Raw genomic sequence first — 27,912 nt, 5'->3', positions numbered from 1 at the left:
CTCCAAGCTACCCTAGCTCTTCACTTCCTGACACTTGGTTGTTCACTATTTCCTTCAATTCTGCTAGTTATCCAGCATCCTTCCAATCAATAATCTATTCTTTTCTTCAAATTTTAGTCACTTATAAGCAGAGCCTCCATCTCACAAAAAAAAAAAAAAAAAAAAAAACACCACACATTTACAGAAAGTGTTAAGGGAATTGTCACCTGACAGCCTTCATATTTTCCATGAAGCAGAGCCTGAAGTGCTTTAATGAAATAAAGAAGAATGGGCTGAGATACGGTAAAAGTTCAGAATATCCACTGAGGACAATGGAAGCAGGGGGTGGGGCCAAGGGTTATGGAAAAAGGTTCTCTGCAATGTTTGGACAGGAAACTATGAATACGTAATAGTATTCACATGATTCTATAGTTTTTATCCAAGAGTTAACTAGAAAGAGGCAGACAGAATGAACTAGGGCTAGAGCTTTTCAGGTAAATTTAGTAAAATGACTGGTGAGGAAGTGGTAAGCAGTGGGCATCAAGAAAATTAAGGGTACTAGATAAGGGTGATCAATTATGGAGTCTAAGCTGGAGCTAGGGAAACAGAAATAAAATAAAAGCAACCATAGGTAAAGAGAAAAATGATATAGTTAAGGATTTAAAAATCATGGTAAAGTCAGAGCGCAAATAACACAATGGTCAGAGGTGGAATGCATGATGACTGTCCTGTCCAGACTATGAAATATTCTAAAGACAGTTCTATAAGATTAAGGGTGAAGGTAAAGATACCTAGAGTAGAAAAGGCTGAATAACTGAAAATCATCCAGGATATCAGTAGGACACAAATTTCAAAATTTTCAAAATATAAGGAAAATAATACATGAAAGACAAAAAACAAGATTTGCCAGAGAAATACTTCTAATACACCAAGTAAGTCAAAATTCAAAAAAGCTCCTTAAAAATTCAACTAAAAGGAAAATTTGGCAATCCACTTCTGAAAAGTTTCAGATGAATTCAACTAAATTCATTTTCTAGACCAGTCGCACCCCCATTGAAAAGAAACGTGTGAATTCTGCACTGACAGGAATGGAGGGCTCTAGGAAGTATGAATTCTGTATTGTTTTTATTCTGCTCAAGTCATCCAGTCTTTTAGACATTCTACCCTGCAAGTAAGAAGACAACATCATCCTGAAACTCAGAGGAAATAAACTTTTAAAAAGATCCAAGCAACTCACAACAAAAAAGCAGCAATACAAAAAACATACACATTGTCCCAATATAATTTTTTACTTGTAAATTGATTCAATATAAATGCTTTCATACCTAGATCCTTAAAGAAAGCTGAAAATAAATAATTACTCACTGTCTTAAAAGCTGTCTGCCTTGCTTCCACGTTAACTGGCTATTCTGAGGTGCTGTGGGAGCCTCTGTGTCTTTGGTTTCTTCTAAAAGTTAAGAAAAAAAGGTTTTACATACATTATTTCAACTCCTGAAAATACTGCCAAAGTTTTCTTAGGGATAAATTCCCATAAAAACATACCTAAATATTTTATAAAGGACAGGAAAAAATTAAGTTTTATCTAAGTATTAACTGTGGGTCACTCATTTTAAATGTGTTTGTCCTAATAACCCAATGACTTAAGTACTATGTCCCCCATTTTAAAACAGGGAAAACCCAAGTGTACTTTATTAGTATCAAGGATTCAAAAATCAAACGAACAGGAGATAAAATATTATTAGAACTGATTTCTTTTTTCTTTCTTTCTTTTTCTTTTTTGAGACAGGGTCTCACTCTGTCACCCAGGCTGTTGTACAGTGGCACCATCTTGGTTCACTGCAGTCTTGACTTCCCTGGGCTCCAGAGATCCCACTGCAGTCTCTCGAGCAGCTGGGACCACAGGCATGTACCACCATATCCAGCTAATTTTTGTATTTTGAAGAGATGAGGTTTTGCCGTGTTGCCCAATCTGGTCTCAAACTCCTAGGCGCAAGCAATCCACCCGCCTCAACTTCTTAAAGTGCTGGGATTACATGTGTGAACCACCATGCCTGGCAATTTAATTTTTTTTTTAACTACTAGAATTCTGCTGAGTCGATTGCCTTTGAAATTAAAAAGCTGTGGCCGGGCGCGGTGGCTCAAGCCTGTAATCCCAGCACTTTGGGAGGCCAAGACGGGCGGATCACGAGGTCAGGAAATCGAGACCATCCTGGCTAACACGGTGAAACCCCGTCTCTACTAAAAAAATACAAAAAACTAGCCGGGCGTGGTGGCGGACGCCTGTAGTCCCAGCTACTCGGGAGGCTGAGGCAGGAGAATGGCGTGAACCCGGGAGGCAGAGCTTGCAGTGAGCCGAGATCCGGCCACTGCACTCCAGCCTGGGCGACAGAGCGAGACTCCGTCTCAAAAAAAAAAAAAAAAAGGAAAAAAAAAATTAAAAAGCTGTATTATATGAGCTATTCAAAATCAACACCGTTAAGATATTAGGCATACATAAAAATACTGAATACCTTAATTTGGGGTCTGTATCAATGGACCTTAAGTCTACATCACAGGACTTCATCTAGCTAAGTTCCTTTTTTAGAACTAAAATTAAACCAGAAAAGAGTTTTTACTATAGGTAAAGAGTCATATTTTATTTTCAGATAACAAAGTGTACACATTAAAAAAAAAGAGTTTAGCCCAGGTGCAGTGGCTCACGCCTGTAATCCCAGCACTTTGGGAGGCTGAGGTGGGCAGATCACTTGAGCATGGGAGTTCAACACCAGCCTGAGCAACATGGTGAAACCCCGTCTCTAGCAAAAATACAAAAATTAACCAGGCATGGCGGCACATGCCTGTAATCCCATCTACTCGGGAGGCTGAGGTAAAAGGATCGCTTGAACCCAGGAGGCGGAGGTTACAGTGAGCCAAGATTGCACCACTGCACTACAGCCTGGGCGACAGAGCAAGACTGTGTCTTTAAAAAAAAAAAAGAGTTTAATAAACAGTATGATTTCAAATTAATCTCTCAACAAGCATCTCCAGAACAAAATTTAAAACTATTGACATTTATATCACAGAAATATTTCCCCATAAGTTCCCATTATTAACATAAAGACACAGTGAAGAAGAGAGGGACTTAGAAGATCAACCCTCATACTGAATGTTGAGGACTCTGTGAGGCTCCTAAGCTCCTCAAAGTCACTTAGTACCTGCTGGTAGTGATTCAAATATCCTCTTCAGACATTATTTCTCTAACCCTAACAATCCAGTTACTAATACCTCTAGCTGGGAACAGTGGCTAAGGTCTGCAATCCCAGCATTTTGGGAGGACAAGGCAGGTGGGTCGCTTGAGCCCAGGGGTTCAAGACCAGTCTGGGAAACATGTCAAAACCTTATCTCTAGAAAAAATGCAAAAATTAGCCAGGCATGGTGGCACGTGCCTGTAGTCCCAGCTACTTGGGAGGCTGAGGTGGGAGGATTGCATGAGCCTGGGAGACAGAGATTGCAGTGAGCCAAGATCACACTACTGCACTCCAACCTGGGCAACAGAGCAAGACCCTGTCTCAAAAAAAACCAAAAAACACTTCTTATTCTACCCCAAAAGTAAGCATTTCTTTGATTTCCAGAAATAATTATTTCAAATAGTCCCCCTGTTGATTTTTCTATTTATAACATTTTTAAATTACATATAACACATAATCACTGGAGAAAAAAATACTAAAAAAAAGAAGAAATACAACTGCCTAAAACCCTATTACCAAGAGTTAACAACTGGTAGTGCTTCAGTGTTTATCATTTCATATTTTCTACCTGAAAATATACATAATACAACCCCACCCTTTTAAAAAATGTGCCAATGTATATACTGCACTATAATCTGCTTCTGACACTAAATGTACCCTGAACATTCTCTGTATGGCAATACAGATTAATACAAAAAATGACTGCATAACATTCTATAGAAAACATATACCTATTTAACCAATCCCCTAATGTTGAAATTAGTTTCCATTTTCTATTATAAATAATGTTGCTAAGGATATTCCTGAAGTACATCAAGTGTATAGCTCAAGGAATTTTTGAACACGCCCATGTAACCAGTACCTAGATGAAGAAACAAAACACTATCAGCATCCCCAAAAGCCTTCCTTGTGCCCTCCAGTCACTAGCCACTCCAAAAAGGGTATGAACGCTATCTTGATTTCTAAAATTACTGAGATTTTTGAATATGATGTAATAATTTCTTCAATTTTCAGTTTTATGTGATTAAACCATGTTGTCACATTCAGTTTTAGTTTGCTCACTTTTGTTGCTAAACAGCATTCTATTATGCTAACACATCACAATGTACTTATCCATTTATTCTGATTCTGAAGACTGTTCTAGTTGTTTCTAGATTTCCACTGTAAATAATGAGGCTATGAACATTCTTACACAAGCTTCATGATGAACATATATATGCCTTTTGAGGAGTGGAGTTACTGGATCATAGGGTATGTATATAAATATTTTTGAGACAGGGTCTCACTTTGTCATCCAAGAGGGAGTAGAGTGGTGTGAACAAAATTCACTGTCACCTTGACCTCCCGGGCTCATGCAATCCTCCTACTTCAGCCCCCTAAATGCTGGGCTACAGGCATGTAACACCAAGCCTGGGTAATTTTTGTATTTTTTGTAGAGATGAGGTTTCACCATATTGTCCAGGCTGGTCTTGAACTCCTGGGATCAAGTGATGCAATGCCTCGGCTTCCCAAAATGCTAGGATTACAGGAGTGAACCACTGCACCTGGCCTAGGATATGTATGTTATATCCTCTTTAGTAATAGTCACAGTGTCAAGTCACTTTCAGAGCAGCATTATCCATTTATAATCCTAACACCAATGTCTACGAATTCTGGTTACTCCACATCCTCAACACTTAATATTGACTCTTTTGCATTTTAGCCATTCTGGTCAGTGTCTAATTATATTCCATCGTGGTTTTAAGTTGTATTTTCTTAATAACTAATAAAAATCAAGCAACATTTCATATTTTTATTGGCCATTTATATATCCTCTTCTATGGTGTGTCTTTTTAAGTCTTTTGCCCATTATTCTATCTGACCGTTTGTTTTCTAAATGTAGAAGAAAGGGAACTCTTTTATATTTGAATATAACCTGTTTATAAGGTTAGGTTTAGGCTATATCTATTTATTTTACTGAGAGAGGGGTATAAATACTCACATATCTTCTACTTTGATCAAATCAATATTTTGTACATTTTCTTTCCCATATTGGGTATCTAAAAGGCGACACTGTTTCATTTAATATTGTCTCCATATATACTCTGATGTAAATAATTCTATAATATTTTGTTCACACGATGTATTTTTGCCCATCCCTTTGTTTGGTTTTCCACTGAACACCCTGACAAATTTTTCTATATAACTGAAAACATTTTACTTCACTGTTATTGTGTGTCCTGTAAAGAAAATACTTGGATATTATTTTATTCCTCAACTTGAGGAACTTTTAATATTTAGGTTAATACAGATAAAAACAGATTTGTTTTGCCACAATTTCAGTTGCAAGCAAAAAAGATTTATCTTGCTTTATACAAACTGTTACACTGGGACCACCTAGCCAATTCTGACTCTGCTTAGCCTCTACTGCAGGTACAACGTGGCTTTAACTAGCCTCCCTTCTTTACACAGACCAAGCCCTACAGTTCTAGAAGTGTCTGCTTATTTTCTGAATATTCTAGCCATACTGGAAATAAAATGAGTCAAAAAAAAAAAAAAAAAAAGCTCTGAATTAACCGGGTATTTTTCTGGTGAAGTCACTCTACTCCCTTTAACTGCAAAGAGACGACTATAATAATCATGGCTCAGAACAAACAGACCTTCCATGTTTCTGTTCCTGATTTTTGCTTTTTCCAAGGAGGAGATTCTAATATAGTTTCCTGGCATCAGAATAAGCCTTCATAACCACTGAAAAGCCAGGTCAAAGAAAACCTATGCCACTCCCATCTTGGTCTCTTAATTTTATATATATGATAACAAACGGAAGCTCTAATAAAGTTCTACTGCTAAGACTGAAAGTGTTAAAGATTAAAAAATAAATCAACTGCAAATTGTATGTATGGTGTGTGTTTCTGCCAAGCTCTACATACTTAATATTGAACTCAAAAACAATTAAGTAAATTTTTAAAATTTACTGTAATACCTAAACTTCCTTACCTTTCAGCTCAAATTACTACCATAAATGCAGCCACACTTTTACATAGATTTCAACTCAAGGATAAGACAAGTCGCCTTAGGATTAAGATGTACATGAAACTATTTATTTTTATTCATTTAATATTTTTTCCCAAATTCCAGACAGTTTACAATAGTCATTCTCTAATATTATCAAACCAAAATGGGGGTAAAGGGAACATGTCTATATATAAAAAATGAATTAAAAAAAAAAAAAGTAACAGAAGAATCAAGTTTACCTGACTCAAAGGTTGGCATTTTCAAGTCACCTTGGTTCAGTTCCGTGCCATATTTTAATTTGTGATATTTTGCCCTGAAAATTTAATCACAAATTAGTAATAATAACTTCTTCCTTTTGTCACTCGTTTTATATTATTCCAATAACAAAACATAATGTGAATGTTTGTTTCTTTAAACTTTGTTTGCAAAGAACGTTGAAGACTCTATTGCTGTAAAAGAAAAAAATGTAAGTTTCCCAAGTAACACATATCCAAAAGTTAAAAAAAGATCAATTATCCTTTGTCTTTTTTTTAAGTTCCAAAATTTAGATTCTGTAACAAAACACATTTCAATTGAAGTATCTTAATCTCTTTTGCCTTTCTTTCCCAAGTACGAATCAAATCAAGATAGCATCATGTATCTGGGCAAGGATTTGTACCTTTCAAAAAAAGCTGCCAAATACAGAGTACAATGGTATACATGAGTACACTATTGTTCTACTTTATTCATGTAACAAAATGACGCACACGTACCTTTCTTGTTTTAATGCATACTCTAACATCTTTATTCTTCTTACTAAGTCCTTCTTCAGATTCTCTTGACCTTTTCTTTCTCCTTGTAGAAATGCAATCCGGGCCTAAAAACATAAAAGATGCATTTATTTACATTTTCCCTTAACCATACATAGGAAACTGAAAAATGGAAAACAATAAATGCAAACTTTTGCACTTGACTGATGATATCAAGATTTTAAATTCATAAAAACGGGCCAGGCAATGGCTCACACCTGTAATCTCAGCACTTTGGTAGGCCAAGGCAGTAGGATTTCTTGAGACAAGGAGTTTTAGACCAGCCTATGAAACACAGCGAGACCTCATCTCTACAAAAAATTTTAAAAATTGGCCAGGTGTAGTGGTGTGTGCCCACAGTCCTAGCTACTCGAAGCTGAGAAGACTCTGTCTCAAACAAACAAAAAAAAACTCATAAAATGGCCAAACTTTCCGTTAGATCTAACACATTCCTTTTAAAATAAAGATAACTATAAATTAGCTAGTTTATAATCCTTAAGATTCCTAATATTAGTATTTCACCTTCACATAACCTTGAAAGAAAAATATACATAAAAATGGCACCTAATTCCTAACATACAATTCACAAAGAACTGAAAAACATGTTCACAAATAGATAAAAATGTCAGAAAGTGAGATATTATTTCAAAAATCAGATTACTTCAAAAGCTTTTCTTAAAATACTAGAAAATTTATAATCTGAGCTGGGCACGTGGCTCATGCCTGTAATCCCAGCACTTTGGGAGGCCGAGGCGTGCCTGAGGTTAGGAGTTCAAGACCAGGAGTTCAAGACCAGCCTGGCCAACACGGTGAAACCCCATCTCTACAAAAATACAAAAATTAGCTGTGCATGATGGCAGGTGCCTGTAATCCCAGCCACCTGGAAGGCAAAGGCAGGAGAATCGCTTGAACCTGGGAGGCGGAAGTTGCAGTGAGCCAAGATAGCGCCACTACATTCCGGACCGGGCAACAGAGCGAGACTCCATCTCAAAAGAAAAAAAAAAAGAGAAAAATGAAAATTTATAATCTTTCCATTGTACCACCCCACTCCAAATTCTGTTTTAATTCTTGAAATGGTAAATGCCATGGTAATACAAATAGTTTAAGTAAGGCCACCATACATTCCATTACCTCATTGCTTTCTATTGTCACTTTTCCACTGTGAGAGAATTTTTTTCCTTAAGTGCCTTTTATCCTTATTTCCTGAAAAAGGCAATTCTCTGCCTTTTTCTAGCCCTTCCCTGTATGTTAGCCTCCTTTAACCACCTCACACTAAAGAATAATGTTGAAAGAGACTGGCATCTGTCTGAGGACATTTGCCATTATCTACACATTCACAATAAAACTAATTTTCACAAGAGGTAGAATGTTCTTGCAGAGATGACACAGGTGCATTTGTTCAGTATGAGAAAGAAAGCTATTTAGTAAGCTAAACTGTGGTTAAAATTTTAGTCAGGATGTGTTGATTTCTACAAGACAAATATATTAGCCAAGGATACCAGCTAAACCAAAACTACTAATAAAAACACCTAATAAATAATTGCTGTCATCAAAAAAACTGTTACCCTAAAAAAAATTTGTACGAAATTATCTACAACTTCGTAACACCTGAAAAGCTATAAACAGCTACAGAGTTCATGACCAGCCTTGGCAACACAGCGAGACCCTGTTTGTACCAAAAAATCAATAATTAGCCAGGCGTGGTAGCATGTTCCTGTAGTCTTAGCTACTTGGCAGGCTGAAGCAGGAGAATCGCTTGAGCCCAGGAGTGAGGCTAGAGTGAGCTACGATCACATCACTGCCCTCTAGCCTGGGCGACCAGCAAGACCCTGCCTCTACAAAATAAAAATTTTTTAAAAATTAAAATAAATAAATAAATAAACAGCTGCATGACACTTATAACTACATATTTTCAAAATTTTAAAAAAGCACTAGGAGGAATAATAAAGGTCCAGAACCTAATAGTCTATGATCCTGAAGAAAAGAGCAGCACTTACTCTCTATCAAGTTACGGAGCAAAGGGAAAAGATGTCAAATTCGTTATACACTTTCAAGAAAGATTCTGACTAGGGTTTTCTCCCTGTATTGGCTGCTTGTTGTTGTTGTTGTTGTTTCTAAAAACCACTAAGCCCATACTATAGAACAATTATGTAACTCTCAATTTTCAGATCTAATAAGCGTTCTAAAATTACCATTACAAAAAGCTGAAGGAAACCTGTTTTATTATTCTGCTTCTGAAGTAAAAATTGGTGGGTTTCTGATTGAGAAAGGCATTGAAACTAGGTGAAAGTCGTAACGTCCTCTAAGAGATTCTTTTTTAAAAAGACTACCCAGCAGTAGTATTTCCTAGTAGAATCTTATACTGTTGTGAGAATTGGTTTTCATTTCCTTCTTTTGCATTTTTGTATTACCAACTATCCACACTTAGGGAATCTAAGACAAGCACAAACCACACACCAAAAAGTAAAAATCCCAAAGCAGTACTGAACAGAGGGCTGAAAGGAAATAATTTGCACGAATTTAGGACAAGGAAAAGGCTCAAGAATTAATTAAAACAAAACCTTTTTAAAAAATGTGGACTAGGGTGGACACTGTGATTCACACCTGTAATCCCAGCTCTTTGGGAGTCCAAGGCAGAAGGATCAGTTAAGCCCAGGAGTTTGAGACCAGCCTGGCCAACATAGCAACATCTTCTCTTCACCAAAAATTTAAAAGTTAACTGGGTGTGGCGGTGTGCGCCTGTAGTCCCAGCTACTTAAGGGGCTGAAGCAGGAGGATCATTTAAGCCGAGGGGTCAAGGCTGCAGTGAGCCATGATTGCCAATGCACTCCAGCCTGAGTGACAGAGCAAGACCCTGTCTAAAGAAAAAAAAAGGAAAAAAACCACAAAAAACCATCACCACCACCACCACCAACACATGGATTAACCAAAAACACATGGAAGAGGACCAAGTAAAGAGAGAAGCCATAATGACTGGAACTGATCTTATGACCTCTTATCATCAAGTATCTAGAGGGTAAACTGATTGAAAAGGTCAAGGTTATACCTAATAGTGATAATAACATAATAATGACCAATTAAATAATAAGTTAAGCACTTAGTATAGGATCATTAACAATGGACTTTTCAGCAACGTTATAGCATCATCTCTGCAAATAAACACTTTTAAAAGTAACCTCAAAAAACACATTCCCCATGGCAGCAAAAAATAAAAGTACCGAAAAAAGGCATGGTGGCACATGACAGCTACTTGGGAAGCTGAGCGAGGGGAACTGCTTGAGCCCAGGACTTCGAGACCAGCCTGGGCAACCCAGTGAGACTCCATCTCCAAAACCATAATAGAAAAATAAAAGTAACTAGGAAAAAAACACCAAAGATGGGCAAGAGCTTTATACAGAAAATATAAAAATTTAACAAAGGCATTAAAGACAACCTAAACGGACTAGCTGACTACTGTAAAAATATCAACTTTCACCCAAATTGACTGACAGATTTAATTTCAAATTCTGAATTTGTATGTCTAGAACCTGACAAGCTGATACTAAAATTTACCAAAAAAAAAAAAAAAAAAAAAAAAAAAAATTCAAATTACCTAGAACAGCCAAGACAATTACAAAGAATGAGATGGGCCAAACAGAAGGGGCTCATGCCTATAATCCTAGCACTCTGGAAGGCTGAGGAGGGCGGATTGTTTGAGACCAGGAGTTCAAGACCAGCCTGGGCAACACAGCAAAACTCTATCTCTACAAAATACAAAAATTAGACAGGCGTGGTGGGACGCACCTGTAGTCCCACCTATGTGGGAGGATCACTTGAGCCCAGGAGGTAGAGGCTGCAGTGAGCTATGATCACGCCACTGCAGTCCAACCCGGGCAACAGAGTTTCAAGAGAAGAAAAAAGAATGGGGTCATAGAATTTGCTCTACTAAACAATAATATATATTATAACACTGCAGAAATTAAGACACTGATGATTCAGGGATAGTGAAATGAACCAAAGAAACAGAACACAAATTCCAGAAACAAACTAAAGCATAGAAGATCACATGATTTATGAAAGATGGCAGTGCAGAACATTGAGAAAAAAAAAGGTTGCTTCAAAAATGGTGCTTAGTAACAGAGAATCCAAATGTGGGCTAAAAATGAAAATGAGGCCGGGCGTGGTGGCTCACGTCTGTAATCTCAGCACTTTAGGAGGCTGAGGTGGGCAGATCAAGAGGTCAGGAAATCAAGACCATCCTGGCTAACACGGTGAAACCCCGTCTCTACTAAAAATACAAAAAATTAGCCGGGCATGGTGGCGGGGGCACCCGTAATCCCAGCTACTTGGGAGGCTGAGGTAGGAGAATGGCGTGAACCCAGGAGACAGAACTTGCAGTGAGCCAAGATGGCGCCACTGCACTCCAGCCTGGGTGACAGAGCAAGACTCCGTCTCAAAAAAAAAAGAAAAAGAAAAAAAGAAAAGGAACATCTGCCTGATACTTTCTGCCTCATACAGTTCCAGGAGGATTACAGATCTAAATATGAAGGCAGAACAGTACTGCTTTTAGGATATAACAAGTATCTTCACAACTTCAGGTTAAAGGAAGATTTCTTGAAAAAGACAAAAACACTAGCCATAAAGAAAAGGATTAAAAATTCATTACAATTAAAAAATTTTTATTCAAGATAAAAGAGGAATTGGCAACCTACCCCACGCTTGTTTTTGCATAGCCCTAAAACTAAAAATGTTTTTTAAAGTATCACAAAATAAGAAACAAAGAATAGGCAACACAAACCCTTTGTGGCCCACAAAACCTAATATACTTACTTTAAAAGTCTGTCAATCTCCCATACTAATATCAGACAAAATAGGCTTAAAATTTTAAAAGGGACAAGAGACAAAGAACTTTATATACAGTCATGTGCCACATGACATTTCAGTGAATGACACACTGCATATACAACAGGGGTCCCATTATGATTATAACAGAGCTGAAAAATTCCTATTACCTAGTGAAGTCGTAGAAGTCTAGAAGTCATAGCTATTCTAACATTGTAGTGGGACGCATTAGACGCATTACTCACATTTGTCCTGATGCTGTTATAAACAAATCTACTGTGTTGTCAGTGGTACAGAAGTACAATACATATAATTATGTACAGTGCTTAATACTTATAATAACAATAATGACTATTCTACAGTTGATTTACTATATGTTTTTGTTTTGAGACACCCAGACTGGGTTGTAGTGTGCAGTCAAAGGTCACTGTACCCTCTAAGTCCTAGGCTCAGGTGATCCTCCTGCTTCAGCTTAAGGCTCGGGCCACCAGCCAGGCTAATTTTTTAGAAATTACTTTTGTAGAGAAGGGTGTTGCTTTGTTGCCCAGGCTGGCCTTGAACTCCCGGCCTCAAGTGGTCCTCTCACCTTAGCCTTCCAAGTTGCTGAGATTACAGGTGTGAGCCATCATGCCTGGTTCTATCGTTATTTTAGAGTATATTCCTACCTATAAAAAGAAAAGTTAACTGCAAAAGTGCCTCAGGCAGGTCCTTCAGGAAGTATTCCAGAAGAAGATATTGTTGTCACGGAAGATGACAGTTCCATGTGTGTTACTGCCTTTGAAGACCTTCCAGTGGGACAAGATGTGGAGGTAGAAGACAATGATACTAACCCAGGCCTTCCTAGGCCTTACATAGGCATAGATTAATATGTCTGTCTGTGTCTTCATTTCTAACAAAAAAAGTTTGAAACGTAAAAATAAATTAAAATTTTAAAAACTAGAAGAAAGCTAATAGAATAAGGATAAAAAGAAAACATTTTTATATAGCTGTACAATGTGCTTTTGTTTTAAACTAAGTGTTATTACAAAAGAGCTAAAATGCTGAAAAAACGAAAATGTATGAGGTAAAATAATTATGGTAAGCTAATTTATCATTGAAGAAAAATATTTCACATAAATTTAGTAAAGTCTAAGTGTACAATGTTTATAAAATCTACGGGAGAGACAATAATGCCACAGGCCTACAAATTCACTCACCACTCACTCACTGACTCAACCAGAGAAATTTCCAATCCTAAAAGCTCCATTCATGGTCAGTGCCCTATACAGTCGTACCATTTTTTATCTTTCTTTTTTCTGAGACAGGGCCTCACTCTGTCATCCAGGCTACAGTGCAGTGGCACGATCACAGTTCACTGCAGCCTCAACCTCTCTAAGTTCAGGTGATCCTCCCATCTCAGCTTCCCGAGCAGCTGGAACCACAAGTATCTACTACACAACTGGCTAACTTTTCTACTTTTTTGTAAAGATGGGGTTTCACCACGTCGCCCAGGCTGGGCTCAAACTCCTGGCCTCAAGCAATCCTCCCTCCTCAGCCTCCCAGAGTACTAGGATTACAGGTGTGAGCGACAGCACCTGGCCCCAATTTTTTACTATACCTTTTCTATGTTTAGATACACAAATACATACCACTGTGTTACAACTGCCTATAGTATTCAGTACAGTAACATGCTATACAGGTTTGTGGTCTCAGAACAATAAGCTATACCATATAGCCCAAGTGCAGGCTACATTATCTAGTTTGTGTAAGCATATTCTGTGATGTTCACGAGATGAAATCATCTAACGATACATTTCTCAAAACGTATTCTTGTCATTAAGTGACACGACTATACTAATAATGACAAGATGATATGACAGCTATAAACACACACACATCTAGTAATAGATCACCAAAACATATGAAGTGAAAACTGACAGAATAGAAGGGAGAATAGACAACAGTAGTTGGAGATTCAATACCCCACTGTAAATAATGGATAGAACCACCAGACAAACGGTAACGAAGAAAACAGGATCTGAACAACACAACAAATCAGCTCTAACAAACATATGCAGAACACTTCACCCAACAAAAAAATACACATCTTAAGTGCACACGCGACAGTCTCCAGAAGAGACCATGTAAGTTGAGTCACAAGTTAAGTCTCAATAACTTTTTTATTTTTTTGAAACAGGGTTTCATTCTGTCACTCAGGCTGGAGTGCAGTGGTGCAATCTCAACTCACTGCAACCTCCATCTCCTGGGTTCAAGTGATTCTCCTGCCTCAGTCTCCTGAGTAGCTGGGACTACAGGCGCACGCCACTAAACCCAGCTAATTCTTGTATTTTTTGGTAGAGACAGGGTTTCACCATGCTGGCCAAGCTGGTCTCGAACTCCTGACCTCAAGTGATCTGCCCACCTTGGCCTCCCAAAGTGCTGGGATTACAGCTATTAGCCACCATGCTCAGCCAAGTCTCAGTAACTTTAAAAAGACAGATATCAAAGTTTCTTCTCTGACCACAAAAAGATCAAGTTAGAAATCAATAACAAAAGAAAACTGGAAATTCACAAGTTTGTGGAAATTAAACAACATATTCTTAACCAATGGATCAAAGAAGAAAAATCAGGTAACAGAAACAAATGAAAACAAACACAGGACATACCAAAACTTAGAGGATGCAATGTAAGCAGTGTTCAGGAGGAAATTTATAGATATAAATGCTTACATTAAAAAACAAGAAAAGAGCCAGGTGCGGTGGCTCATGCCTGTAATACCAACACTTTGAGAGGCCGAGGCATGCGGATCACTTGAGGTCAGGAGTTCGAGACCAACCTGGCCAACATGGCGAAACCCCATCTCTAGTAAAAATACAAAAATTAGGCAGGTGTGGTGGTGCGCATCTGTAGTCCCAGCTATTCGGGAGGGTGAAGCATGAGAATCACTTGAACCTGGGAGGCGGAGGTTGCAGTAAGCTGGCAATAGAGCGAGTCTCCGTCTAAAAAAGAAAAACAAAAAACAAAAAACTATACACAAGAAAAGACAGGGTATAGGAGCTGGGATTTGAAGCCAGTTGGATTACGAGGGTTTTGTTGCTCTTGGGAGATTCTTCTAGCAATTTCCATACCAACCAACACAGATGTTTCTCTTTCTTCATATGATGATCAGGGATCCAAATGCATCCAAAAAGCTAAAGAGGCACCATTTGTCCCCCATTGGAACAGCAGGTTTTGCAGCAATTGTTGCAGTGGATATACAAATTGAAGAGCAGGAGAAATATTAAAATGTCCCTTCACCTGATCCACATGCATGTGGCAGCCCAAGGTTTTGTGGTGGGAACAATGACGGTTGGTGTGAGCTATTCCATGCATTGACAATTCTGGGCAAAACCTAAGCCTTAGAAGAAGAGATGCAGGCTGGGCACAGTGGCTCACACCTGCAATCCCAGCACTTTGGGAGTGTGAGGGGGGCGGATCACCTGAGGTCAGGAGTTTGAGACCAGCCTGGCTAATAGGGTGAAACTCCGTCTCTACTAAAAAATACAAAAATTAGTCAGTTGTGGGGGTGCGCACCTGTAATCCCAAGAACTCCAGAGGCTGAGGCACGAGAATCACTTGAACTCGGAGGTGAAGGTTGCAGTGAGCCAAGATTGCACCACTGCACTCCAGCCAGCGCACAACAGGGAAAGGTCCCATCTCAAAAAAAAAAAAACAAAAAAAAAAAACCAAAGAGAGTCTTGGTCTTGGTGCTGTCTTGGTCTTCGTCTTATTGGAGGAGCTTGCTCTAGTCAGACATGTCATTATTGAGGTTAAGTGTTCACATAGAAAACACATTATTTGATGGAATTCAGATGATAACACACTATTTTAAGTATTGATTTCCTTTCCTGCAGGCTTGATTTGCTTGGTGACCAAATTACTAGTCACTAGTTCACTAGTGAACTAGGTCATTCAGAGGAAGCAAGTTAACAGAAAAGAAATATGTCACCTAATGCACTTGACTATGTAAAAATATCCACCTTCTTAAACTGTTACAGTGAAATTAGTTCTAAAGAAGATAGTAGGCCAATCCAGAAGTACTCCCAGTTTGCTGCAGAAGCCCACATGCTTTGGATGTTATATAGGAGTCCTATTTACCCCAGTTAATATACTTTCTTCTGCCTGCCTAGTAGACTGGTTGGCTCCTTAAGTGCACGGGGGTGCAGTGGTTTATGTCTGTAATCTCAGCACTTTAGGAGACTAAGACAGAAGGGTCACTTGAGGCCAGGAGTTCAAGACCAGCCTGGGCAACAGAGCAAGACCCATCTCTAAAAAAAAACAAAAAGAGGCCAGGAGCGGTGGCTCACACCTGTAATCCCAGCACTCTGGGAGGCTGAGGCAGGTGGACCACCTGAGGTCAGGAGTTCGAGACCAGCCTGGCCAACATCGTGAAACCCCATCTCTACTAAAAAATTAACCAGGCATAGTGGTGGCAGGCATCTGTAATCCCAACTACTCAGGAAGCTGAGGAACAAGAATCACTTATACCAGCCTGGGTGACAAGAGTGAAACTCCAACTCAAAAAAAAAAACAACAAACAAAAAAAGTGCATGGGGCCAGACATCTGTAAACCCAGTGCTTTGGGATGCTGTGTGTTAGATATGAGTTCTAAATTTATTTTCGAAGAATATGTCAGTATGTTCACTTCCTTCTTTGCCTTCTACTTTTAAACTTAACTTCCTCATAAAGCATCTTTTTCGATTACCTACTCCACCCTGACTCACCTGCTCCACTCTACATTCCAGTCACCTGCTCCTCCCTAACTCATTCCCATTACCTGCTACCACCTGCTCTGCCCTGACCCCCGCCAAAGCACTCGCCGCGTCATTCTTTTTAAATTAGACAATCGGAATTAGTTTAGCCTGTGCGGTCTAACCCTAACCAACAGGGGAACAACACAGCAGCAAGGGGTCACATGCATCAGGTATAAGAACCCCTTCCTCTCCCTTGTCCAACTGTGTGCTCATCATTCTTCCATCTGTAATGGCGCACCCTTCTATATAGAAGTAACTTGCCTTGCTGAGAATTCAAAAGGAAATTTTATATTTGAGTGCTGCTTCTTTTTGCAGCACCAAAACTTTATATATATAACAATTTGGGGGCTCATCTAGGATTACATTCCCCTCTGGGGACAGTCTCTGGTTCTCTCTCATGAGGAGGTGCACCCTGCCCTATTGTGGCAGCCTCAGGGGTGAGATATCAAGACCCAGCCAGTGTGAGGAATAACCCAAGCTCTCAGCAATGCCAGGGGTGGGGTGGGGTGGGGTGGGGTGGGGTGGGGTGGGGTGGGGCGGGACGGGACTGGCCAGCAACCTAGCTTAAAGGATCCTCACATACTGTGGCTACAACTCTGTGCACAGGCCAAGGAAGGAGAAGGTAGGAGCTGGTAAAGTACTTCCTTTGTGGTCAAATTCTGGAGGGCTAAATGTGTGTATGTGTGAATGATCATCAACAACCCTGCTTGCAGTGTTGTGTGGATGGTGACAAGTCCTACTGCTGAACGAAGTGAGTGGGTCCTCTCCGTGGTTCTGTAGCTACCTTATATGGCTTAGAGCAGATCCTGCCATGGGATTTATACCAGCATGCCAACACTAAGAGGGGCCTAATTCTCCCTTAGGGGAGCAGCCAGAGAGGACAGCATGAGTAGGAAGTGTGCAAAGGACCTTCAGAGGGGGAAAGGGGGGAAACAGGTCAACCTCCCAGGATAAGCAAGACAAGACACTCCCCGGTTTGAGGGATTGAGCCTTCCAGGACATGCAAGACGAGACATCCCTGGTGTTAAGGGGTTGAACCTTCCACTAATTTCAAGGGTTGAATCTGACATAACCCCCCGACTTTTCCTTTCTTCTTGGGGGAAGACAGAGTAGCTCTACTCCTGCAGGTCCCTACCCTAGAGGCAGAGAGAGAGACAGAGAGGGGAAAGACAGGGAGAGAGGTTGGAGGAAGAGAGGCAGAGAGACAAAGATGGAGTCAGAGAGAAAGACAAAGTCAAAGAGAGAAAGAGAAAAATAGAAGCAGTAAAGAAAAAACATTCCTTTAAGAGCCAGGGTAAATTTAAAACCTATAGTTAATAATTGAAGGTCTTCTCCGGGACCCTATAACAAACTCCAATACCACCTCACTGTCAGTGTAAACAAGGGCGTAGCCAGAAAGCACTGAGGCCACTGACAACCCACGGCCTTCCTATCAAAAATCCTTAACCCGGTAACCCGCAGATGGCCCAAATGCATTCAATCTGTAGCGGCAACTGCTTTGCTAACAGAAGAAGGTAGAAAAAGAACTTTTACAGGAAACCTCACTGTGAGCACACCTCACCAGTTCAGAACTATCCTAAGTCAAAAAGCAAAAAGGTAGTTTACTAACTCAAAAATCTTAAAGCATAGGGCTATTCTGTTAGAAAAAGATGATTTATCATTAACCACTGAAAATTCCCTTAGCCCAGCAAGTTTCCTAACAGGGGATTTAAATCTTTACCATACAAAGGTCCGACCAGACCTAGGAGGAAGCCCCTTCAGGAGAGGAAGACAGATGGTTCCTCCTGGGTGACTGGGGAGTGGGGAACAACAACAACAACAACAACGGTACTCAGTAATTGACAGGGAAACTCTTGTAGAAGCAGAGTTAGGAAAACTGCCTAATAATTGGTCTGCTCAAACGTGTGAGCTGTTTGCACTCAGCCAAGCCTTAAAGTACTTACAAAACCAGGAAGGAACCATCAATTTACTTAGAACCATCAATTCTAAGTAAATTTGGACTAAACGGGGTCTTATTAATAGCACAGAATAACTGAAATCCCAAACTTAGAAGGTTTTCAACAAAAGTCAAGTTTGCTAAAAGTTAACAGTGTAACATGTATTATCCTAACTTCTAATCTTATGGCCTTAGTCTAGTCTACAGACATGAACAAACTTCACTTCAGAAAAGAATGATTATCATCTTCAAAAATAAAAAAGTTGGGGGGGGGAGAATTTATGTAAAAAGAATGTTATATTGTAAATTCCTGTCCTGTCCTAAAATAAATTAACTGGTTGTTTTTAAAAAAAAAAAAAAAAAAGCCGGGCGTGGCGGCTCACACCTGTAATCCCAGCACGTTGGGAGACCAAGGTGGGCAGATCATGAGGTCAGAAGATTGAGACTGTCCTGGCTAACACAGTGAAACCCCGTCTCTACTAAAAATACAAAAATTAGCCGGGCATGGTGGCGGGTGCCTGTAGCCCCAGCTACTCCAGAGGCTAAGGAAGGGGAATGGCGTGAACCCAGGAGGCAGAGCTTGCAGTGAGCCGAGATGGTGCCACTGTACTCCAGCCTGGGCAACAGAGGGAGACTCTGTCTTCAAAAAAAAAAAGAAAAAAAAAAGGATGTTTGTGACAAGTCAGAAAGGTGAGGCATGGAGGCATGTCGAAGAATTATCTGTGAAAGTCATGGGGAAAAAAAAGGTTATAAAAGGAAATTTATGCAAGAAATGTATAATTTAAAAGTAAGCCTCCTAAATGTAAAACGATTGAAGAAACAGTTTATGTGCAAAGTGTGTGAAAGGAAAGTAAAATATACTTTTGGTAAAAAGATTATAAGGAGGCATGAGAATATAAATTTTTACCTACATTAAAAGGTTAAAAATATATATATTTTGTTTCAAAGGTTTAAGCAAGTTTTAAAACGTTAATTATAAAGGAAATTCTGTGTGTAAACATTAGCTAAAGAGGTATCATCCAGTTTTTCTGTGAACTGGATATTAAAATAAAAGCATAACTTTGGGAGGCCAAGACGGGCAGATCATGAGGTCAGGAGATCGAGACCATCCTGGCTAACATGGTGAAACCCCGTCTCTACTAAAATATACAAAAAACTAGCCAGGCGTGGTGGCGGGCGCCTGCAGTCCCAGCTACTCGGGAGGCTGAGGCAGGAGAATGGCATAAACCCGGGAGGCGGAGCTTGCAGTGAGCTGAGATCCGGCCACTGCACCCAGCCTGGGCCGAGACTCCGTCTCAAAAAAATAAATAAATAAAAAATAAAAGCATAACAGGTTTTTCTTAAAGCACTAACCTGCTCTTTAACAAAAATTATAAAAAAGGTTAAAAAGAGTCTATAAGACAGGCGCAGTGGCTCACGCCTGTAATCCCAGCACTTTGGGAGGCCGAGGCAGGCGAATCATGAGGTCAGGAGATCGAGACCATCCTGGCTAACTCGGTGAAACCCCGTCTCTACTGAAAATACAAAAAAAGCTGGGTGTGGTGGCAGGTGCTGTAGTCCCATCTACTCGGGAGGCTGAGGCAGGAGAATGGTGTGAATTTAGGGTGTGTGTAAGAGTGCCAGAAAATGTGACCATGACTTGTCTCTCTAAAGCTGACACAGCACAGATTTCATCTGTTAAAATATAGTTGGCCCTCACTATCTGTGAGGGGGCGGTTTCAGGACCCTCCTAGGATACCAAAATGCAGAGATGCTCAAGTCCTTTAAATAAAATGGTATAGTATTTGCATATAACCTATGCATGTCCTCCCATATACTTTAAATTATCCTTGATTACTTTAAATACCTAATAGAATGCAGCCGCATGTAAATAGTTGTTAAACTGTACTGTTTAGGGAATAATGACAAAGAAAAAAGTCTGTACATGTTCAGTACAGATGCAACAGTCCTTTCTTTTCTTTGAATATTTATGATTCACAGCTGGTTGAACCCAAGGATGTAGAACCCACAAATACAGAGAGGCAGCTGTACCAGAAAATGAAGGAATTAAGACACAGCATTAAGATCATCACAGCTGGCCGGGCGCGGTGGCTCAAGCCTGTAATCCCAGCACTTTGGGAGGCCAAGACGGGTGGATCACGAGGTCAGGAGATGGAGACCATCCTGGCTAACACGGTGAAACCCCGTCTCTACTAAAAAAAAAAAAATACAAAAAACTAGCTGGGCGAAGTGGCGGCCGCCTGTAGTCCCAGCTACTCGGGAGGCTGAGGCGGGAGAATGGCGTGAACCTGGGAGGCGGAGCTTGCAGTGAGCTGAGATCCGGCCACTGCACTCCAGCCTGGGCGACAGAGCGAGACTCCGTTTCAAAAAAAAAAAAAAAGATCATCACAGTTTACTCTTGACTAATATGAGAAAGAGAAGATACAGTCTAATCATTAGCTGCTTCAGACACAGGCCAGCAGTATTTCTAGGTTTTATTTTCAACTTGGTTTTGACCAGATATGATCATACCATTTAGTGTGAAGTTCCTACTATTAAAAGGTCATGTGGAGTAGGGCAAGGGATGAGGAAACCTATTTCTCCCCCATTAGATTTGAAGTTACCTGAATAAAAGAACTTATATTCAACTCTGTATCACCCAGAGTTCCTTGAACCCACAAGAAACACAAATTTGTTGAAATAATATGAATATTAGTATTCATTCTTTCATTCTGGGATACAATGATACACAGGGCAATATAATCCCTAGCCTACTGTTAGAGATAAAGTAAATAGGATAGGCATCTGTAATGCAGGTTAATAAATATTATAATAACAGAAGTTCACCACATATGAGGAATACCTCATTTACACTTGCAGGCTCAAAAATATTTTTCCAGAGTAAATGATAGCTAAGCTTTGACCTGAAGAGAACTCCGATCAAATGGGAGAGGAAGTGTTTCAAGTAGAGGAAACAGTATGTGTGAAGGCCTGGAGATGAAGATACACTAACTTCACCAGAGTTTAGGGAAATAAAGAATGGCTGGAACTTTATTTTGTGTGTGTGTTTGGGGGTGGGGGTGAGAGGAAGAGAGCAGAGGAGAGGAGGGAGAAGAGACAGAAGGAATATAAAACTGAAAGGTTAGCAGACGCCATATTATAAAAGACCTTATTAGAAAATGTCATTAAAGGCCAGGAGCAGTGGTTCACAACTGTAATCCCAGCACTTTGGGAGGCCGAGATGGGAGGAATGCTTGTGGCCAGGAGTCCAAGACCAGACTAGTCAACATAGCAAGATGTTGCTCTATTCTTTAAAAAAATAATAAAATAAAGTAAAAATAAATAAATAAAATATAATTAAAAAGTTTTATTTGAATATATCTGTCCATATGACTACTAAAAATGTTTTTGAAAATTCTTTTTGGACATTCTCAAACACAACAGTAGAGATAACAGTATATGGAAAACTCAACAACAACACCACAAAAAAAGCAATTTTAAAAAGGTAAAGGGGCCGGGTGCAGTGGCTCATGCCTGTAATCCCAGCACTTTGGGAGGCTGAGGCGGGTGGATCACCTGAGGCTCAGGAATTCAAGAACAGCCTGTCCAACATGGCAAAACCCTATCTCTACTAAACATACAAAAATTAGCTGGGCATGGTGGCAGGCGCCTGTAATCCCAGCTACTCGGGAGACATGAGAATCGCTTGAATCCAGGAGGCAGAGGTTGCAGTGAACCAAGATTGTGCCAACTTCACTCCAGCCTGGAGACAGACCAAGACTCTGTCTCAAAAAAAAAAAAAAAAGAAGAGAAAAGAAAAAGAAAAAGAGAAAAAGAAAAAGAAAATGAAATGAGGGTCTTGCCGTTGCCCAAGCTGGTCTCAAACTCCTAGGATCAACTGATTCACCAGCCTCAGCCTCCAAAAATTCTGGGATTACAAGCGTGAGCCACAGGGCCCGGCCCCCGTCTCTTTAAAAAAAAAAAAAAAAAAAAAGAGGTGGGGGGGCTAATGAAACGTGAAATATCTTTTCAAGAGTATAAAGACTAAATAAAACTTACTGGTGCTCAGCTCAATTCACCGTAATTATTTTTATACGTGTCTGTATTCCCTAATTAAAGAGTGAGTAAACTGGCCAGGTACAGTGGCTCATGCCTGTAATCCCAGCACTTTGGGAAGTCAAGGCGGCAAGACTGTTTGAGCCCAGAAGTTCGAGACCAGCCTGGGCAACAGCCAGACCCTTATTTCTACAAACAAAATAGTGGGGAGGACAGAGTCTCACTATGTTACCTTGGCTAGTCTCAAACTACTGGATTTAGCCTTCTGAGTAGCTAGGACATGGGTGGCTGTGCCATTGTTCCTAGCTAGATATTTCACTAATCATAATTTATAATCTTAATAAGACATTATCTATAATCTTAATAAGACATTATTTATCAACATAATCATTCTTCTACTTCAAGACCAGCCTGGGCAATATAGTGGGACCCCAACTCTACAAAAAATAAACTAGCCAGGTAGGGTGGCATGTGCCTGTAGTCCTAGCTATTATACTTGGCAGGTTGATGCAGGAGGATCACTTGAGCCTGAGAGGTTGAGGTTGCAGTGAGCTATGATCCCACCACTGCCTTACAGCCTGTGTGACAGAGTGAGACACTGTCTCAAAAAAAAAAAAAATCCACAAACTGAGTAAACTACACGTAGTGCCTGACCTCAATAAGTACCGGATTTATCAAGTAAATCTTAGTAGGGAGAACATGATTATTTCATCATGAATACCTACATCACACTAAAGAGCAATTGGCAAAAATGTGAATTTACAAAACAAATAAATTAGGAATTTTTTCCTAAGATTCACTATAGAATATTTGGAGTTAAACACATTCAAATGACTTAAATATAACATGAGATATGGAGTGAATCTTTGAAGACTGAAACTGTCAGAACTTCCTTGCAGTAGTCTATGGTATCAGATGCTTTATTCAGAAGAAATTTATTATTTTTATAATTTAAAATATTCTTCTACATACTCCTTTGCTGCTTATATACATGTAAAATATGACTAACACATTCATTATGACTTTCATATACTTTCATTTTTTGAGACACAGTCTCACTCTTGTCGCTCAGGCTGGAGTGCAATAGTGCAATCTCAGCTTACTGCAATCTCGCCCTCGCGGGTTCAAGCAATTCTCCTGCCTTATCCTCCCAAGTAGCTTGGATTACAGACACCCGCCACCACACCCGGCTAATTTTTGTATTTTTAGTAGAGAAGAGGTTTTCTTTTTTCTTTTTTTCTTTTAAGATGGAGTTTCACTCTTGTGGCCCAGGCTGGAGTGCAATGGCGCGCAATCTCTGCTCACCGCAAGCTCCACCTCCTGGGTTCATCGATTCTCCCGCCTCAGCCTCCCAAGTAGCTGGGATGACAGGCATGCACCACCACGCCCAGCTAATTTTGTACTTTTAGCAGAGATGGGGTTTCTCCGTGTTGGTCAGGCAGGTCTCAAACTCCCGACCTCAGGTGATTCGCCTGCCTCCACCTCCCAAAGGGCTGGGATTACAGGCATGAGCCACCACCGTGCCTGGTGAGACGGGGTTTCAGTATGTTGGCCAGGCTGGTCTTGAACTCCTGACTTCAGGTGATCTACCTGCCTCAACATCCCAAAGCTCTGGGATTACAGACATGAGTCACGGCGCCCAGCCCAACTGTCATATACTTTAACTAGATGTCTTCAGGTGGTCTAACATCAATTTCTTTAAACTCATTTAGTACTCTGGAGATAGAGGCTATCAACTTGAGTTATACACAGACCTTTTAAAAAGGCGAAATGTTCCTGCAATTTCTAATATTACATAAATTATTTCTCCTTTAAGGTTATTTAAATCTATCCAAACATAAACCTAGAAATAAACTGTATGCATAGGGATCTTACATAAACACAAAACCAAATAAACTAAAAACACAAAACCAAATAAACTAAAAACTAAATATAAAACAACATAAACACAAAACCAAATAAACTAAAAACTAAATATAAAACTTCCAAACAAATTTCAATTTAACAAGTTACACTTTAAAAAAAATAGGTGATGTGCTTTTGCTGAATTTAAATCTCTGCTCACAACATGAAAATGTACCAACTGCACCACAAGATATCTTTTAAGTTTCGAACGACTGGACTACTGAATGCCTCATAAGACATGTACTTTTTCTCAGTTTCAATTATGAAACATTAATGCCACATATTAGAAAATAATTTGGTCATTTAACTCAAAATCATCTTACTCATTAAGAACACCTCTATTCTTTTCCTCAGTATTAGTCCCCAACAATCAAAACAGTATTTACTTGGCACCACTACAAACATAAACACAAATGCAAATTTTGATCCCAGGGTCAAGTAACAGTTATCAGTCAAATGATCTAGAATATGTTTAAGATAATCTACTACTAAAACTAAAATACTAAATGTTTAAATGCCAGAGCACTTTCAGATCGCACTTGAAAATACCATGTTCATTGCATGATCCTGCCAGCAAATAAATAATGAAGTTTCCATTACCTGATAACCCAGAGTCATCAGGAAAAAGTTTCTAAAGCTAACTGTGAATCATCTTCCAGGAAAGTTAAAAATAAATCAGATTCATCTGTCCAAAATGACATAACTCCAAAAGTTAACTTTACAATTCTTGTTGTTACTGAAGCATCTGCATATTGTTTAACAAAGTTCCTGGGAGCAACAAGATGGCTATAAAGGCCACACACACACACACACACACTCTCTCTCTCTCTCTCTTCTCATAAATTATTATAAAGGACGCTAGCCTGGGAGTTTGGAGACTTACATTCTAATCCTTCCTTGTCAACTAATAGCTTCATAACCCTTTCTCTTGTTCTTAGTTTCCTCATTTGTCAAATGAGAGGAATGAATTAGCTGCCTTTTCAAGATCTGATAGCTATAAATTTCAATCTTTTGATTAGGATTTCAGGACTCTCTGATATTTCTAGTACTAAAATGGTTAACTATACTTTACACAAATTAAAACCAAAACAGCTCAGTTTTTCCAAAATGCCTTAGGAAGAATTGTCCATCTTATTATCAGTAAAAATATACCACAACTTGAGAATACTGTATTTTACCACTTTCTCATGAGAAAAACTAATTCATTAACAAAGAAAATTATAACAATTTTAAAAAATAAAAGTAAATTTTAATTAGAAAAACTCACACGAGGCTACATGTAGCAGATACTACATGTAGCAGACACATGAGGTGCTGCCCCATAACCCCTTTCAGGAATGAAGGATTTATTGTCCAGCTGCTGAGAATGCTGCTGGAAAACAGTCCTCAGCTGTCAATCCTCTTTAGAAATTACCTCTGCTAAATTCAGTTGTCCTCCGAAGTAGCCTCCATCCAATGACTGATCAAATCCTAGCCCCTTACCCCCAACTTACGACAATTCTGAGGGCTATCCCAGCTGCAGAGTTCCACATTGGGTTCAAGTGAGCTTTTTGTTGCAGCCGATTTATCCTTCAGTTTATTTTCCATTCCTTTCACAGACATTGATACTAAAAGATTTCCCATAACATACTTCACACATGCTAACTGCTGCCTCTGTTAGCTCCCCCAGGGAGCTCAATTTTAAGCCACTGGTGACAGGAATAATATAAGAAAACAGGCTCTAAAATATAGTAGTGGAGTTGGGTCATCGACCACCTAGTCACTCAGCTGACAATGAGAACCCTATCACTGGTGGTGAGTAGAAAGGAGCCCCCAGCACAGAGTGGCACCGCAAATGTTAAAACTTCCATTGGTAGTAAACTGGGTAGTTTTCCAGTACAGGGAATGAAGAAGTTGGCAAATCTTTTGGATAAAGGGTTACACAGTAAATATATTACTTGGGCTTGGCATCATTTCATAGTCTTTTTTGTTGTTATTGTTTTACAACTCTTTAATAATGGGCCACCACAAAAACAGGCAGGCCAAGAACTGGGTTTGGCCTGTAAGCCATACTTTGACAACCTCTGCAATAGAAGGTGCAATGTAGGACGGGCGTAGTGGCTCATGCCTGCAATCCCAGCACTTTTGGAGGCCGAGGCGGGTGCATCACAAGGTCAGGAGATCAAGACCATACTAGTCAACAAGATGAAACCCCATCTCTACTAAAAATACAAAAATTAGCTGGGCATGGTGGTGTGCGCCTGCAGTCTCAGCTACTTGGGAGGCCAAGGCAGGAGAATCGCTTAAACCCAGGAGGTGGAGATTGCAGTGAGCCGAGATCGCGCCATCGCACTCCAGCCTGGGTGACAGAGCAAGACTCCGCTTCAAGAAAAAAAAAAAAAGTGCAGTCTATCAGGTATTTGAGAAATAGGAGAAAAAGGCAATTATAAGGACCATGAAATTGGATTGTTGTTGTTGTTAAAGGCAACCGACCCTTTGGAAAACTATGACCTATAATAAGAGGCGAAAGTAATAGACAAAAAAAAAAAAAAAAAAAAAAAAAAAACTAAATGTGAAAGCCAGAAGGTTCTTTGGTAGCATAAAAAGACACTCATTTCCAGCAACAGGAGACCACAAAAGGCTAAGGACCAGGATCAGGACCCACTCATAACAGCAGCAGATCTCAAAAGAAAGTTAAACTAATGCCTGCATGGAAAAAGGAAAGAACAGGGGCCCTGAAAAATGGGAGGGGGACACGAGCAGATTAACTTAAAAATGTTCAATCCCCAGTGTATTGTATGTAGGCTGCTCCTCCCAGGGATAGCCAATTCTTACAGATAGCAAGGCCTCAACGAGGAACCTGCCTTTAATATACAAACAAATTAATCCAGAGCCACACCTCCTCTATCTGGCCCCTACACCCCAGTAGGCAATGTTCCTCTGCCTTAATCATCCTAGGCCAAGTAGCACACAACTAGGAACCAACCCTTTAGATTAGAGCCTACCAAAATTATTCAGACTAGCCAGCCCTAAACTGCAAAGCACCTGTCTTGTTTTTTCCATGGAAACCCTAATAAAGGCTCTGGCTTAAACCTTCCCCTCGTTCCTGTCTTCAGTCTCCTGACCACCCTGGAGGGCCCTGCATGGCATGTTGTGCCTCATGTCTATAAAACCTGTGTGTATAATAAACTTTGTTTTCTTGAACTTCTTCTATGTCTCCTCTTATGGTGTCACCTGACTAGAGTACAAACACCCAAGATCCCTTGAACCCTCTAAGCTCAGAGAAGGAACCCACACATCCTTATTAAGGATGGATATCTTAATAATATCCATTTTTATTAAGGGTGGATATTACTCCCATCCTTGACTTCCAATGACACAGAGAAGGTAATGTCGGCAAAAATGGCAGAGGAGAGACCTCTGAAATTCTCTCCTTCATAAAAGCAACAAAAACATAGCAAAGTTGTAAAAATCAA

The 27,912-nt window shown here is 39.7% G+C and overlaps 1 protein-coding gene and 1 pseudogene across 8 annotated transcripts in view; one reads left to right on the top strand and one right to left on the bottom strand.

The window, feature by feature from the left end:
• Positions 1–27,912, bottom strand: part of STRN3 (striatin 3) — a 115,855-nt gene that overhangs the window by 58,426 nt on the left and 29,517 nt on the right. For 6 of the 8 annotated variants that reach the window (XR_007727425.1, XM_050797830.1, XM_050797833.1 and 3 more), the window contains exons 2-4: positions 6,953–7,056; positions 6,440–6,513; positions 1,345–1,426 (exon numbers count right to left, since the gene is read on the bottom strand). Coding sequence is in view for 7 of the 8 variants with exons in the window: in XM_050797830.1 (XP_050653787.1) it covers positions 1,345–1,426; positions 6,440–6,513; positions 6,953–7,056 (260 nt within the window). In the remaining variant the exon portion in view is untranslated. Of the gene's footprint in view, positions 1–1,344; positions 1,427–6,439; positions 6,514–6,952; positions 7,057–12,474; positions 12,744–15,361; positions 16,193–27,912 lie in introns of those variants that run through there. The other 2 variants (XM_050797831.1, XM_050797835.1) reach the window with 2 other exon arrangements.
• LOC126958381 (HIG1 domain family member 1A, mitochondrial-like) lies at positions 12,864–15,190 on the top strand (annotated as a pseudogene).

The sequence above is a fragment of the Macaca thibetana genome, chromosome 7 (genome assembly GCF_024542745.1).
Source record: "Macaca thibetana thibetana isolate TM-01 chromosome 7, ASM2454274v1, whole genome shotgun sequence".
Classification (NCBI taxonomy): Eukaryota; Metazoa; Chordata; class Mammalia; order Primates; family Cercopithecidae; genus Macaca; species Macaca thibetana.
Note: the sequence above shows the minus strand (reverse complement) of the source record. Positions and strands in the feature narration are given on the sequence as shown.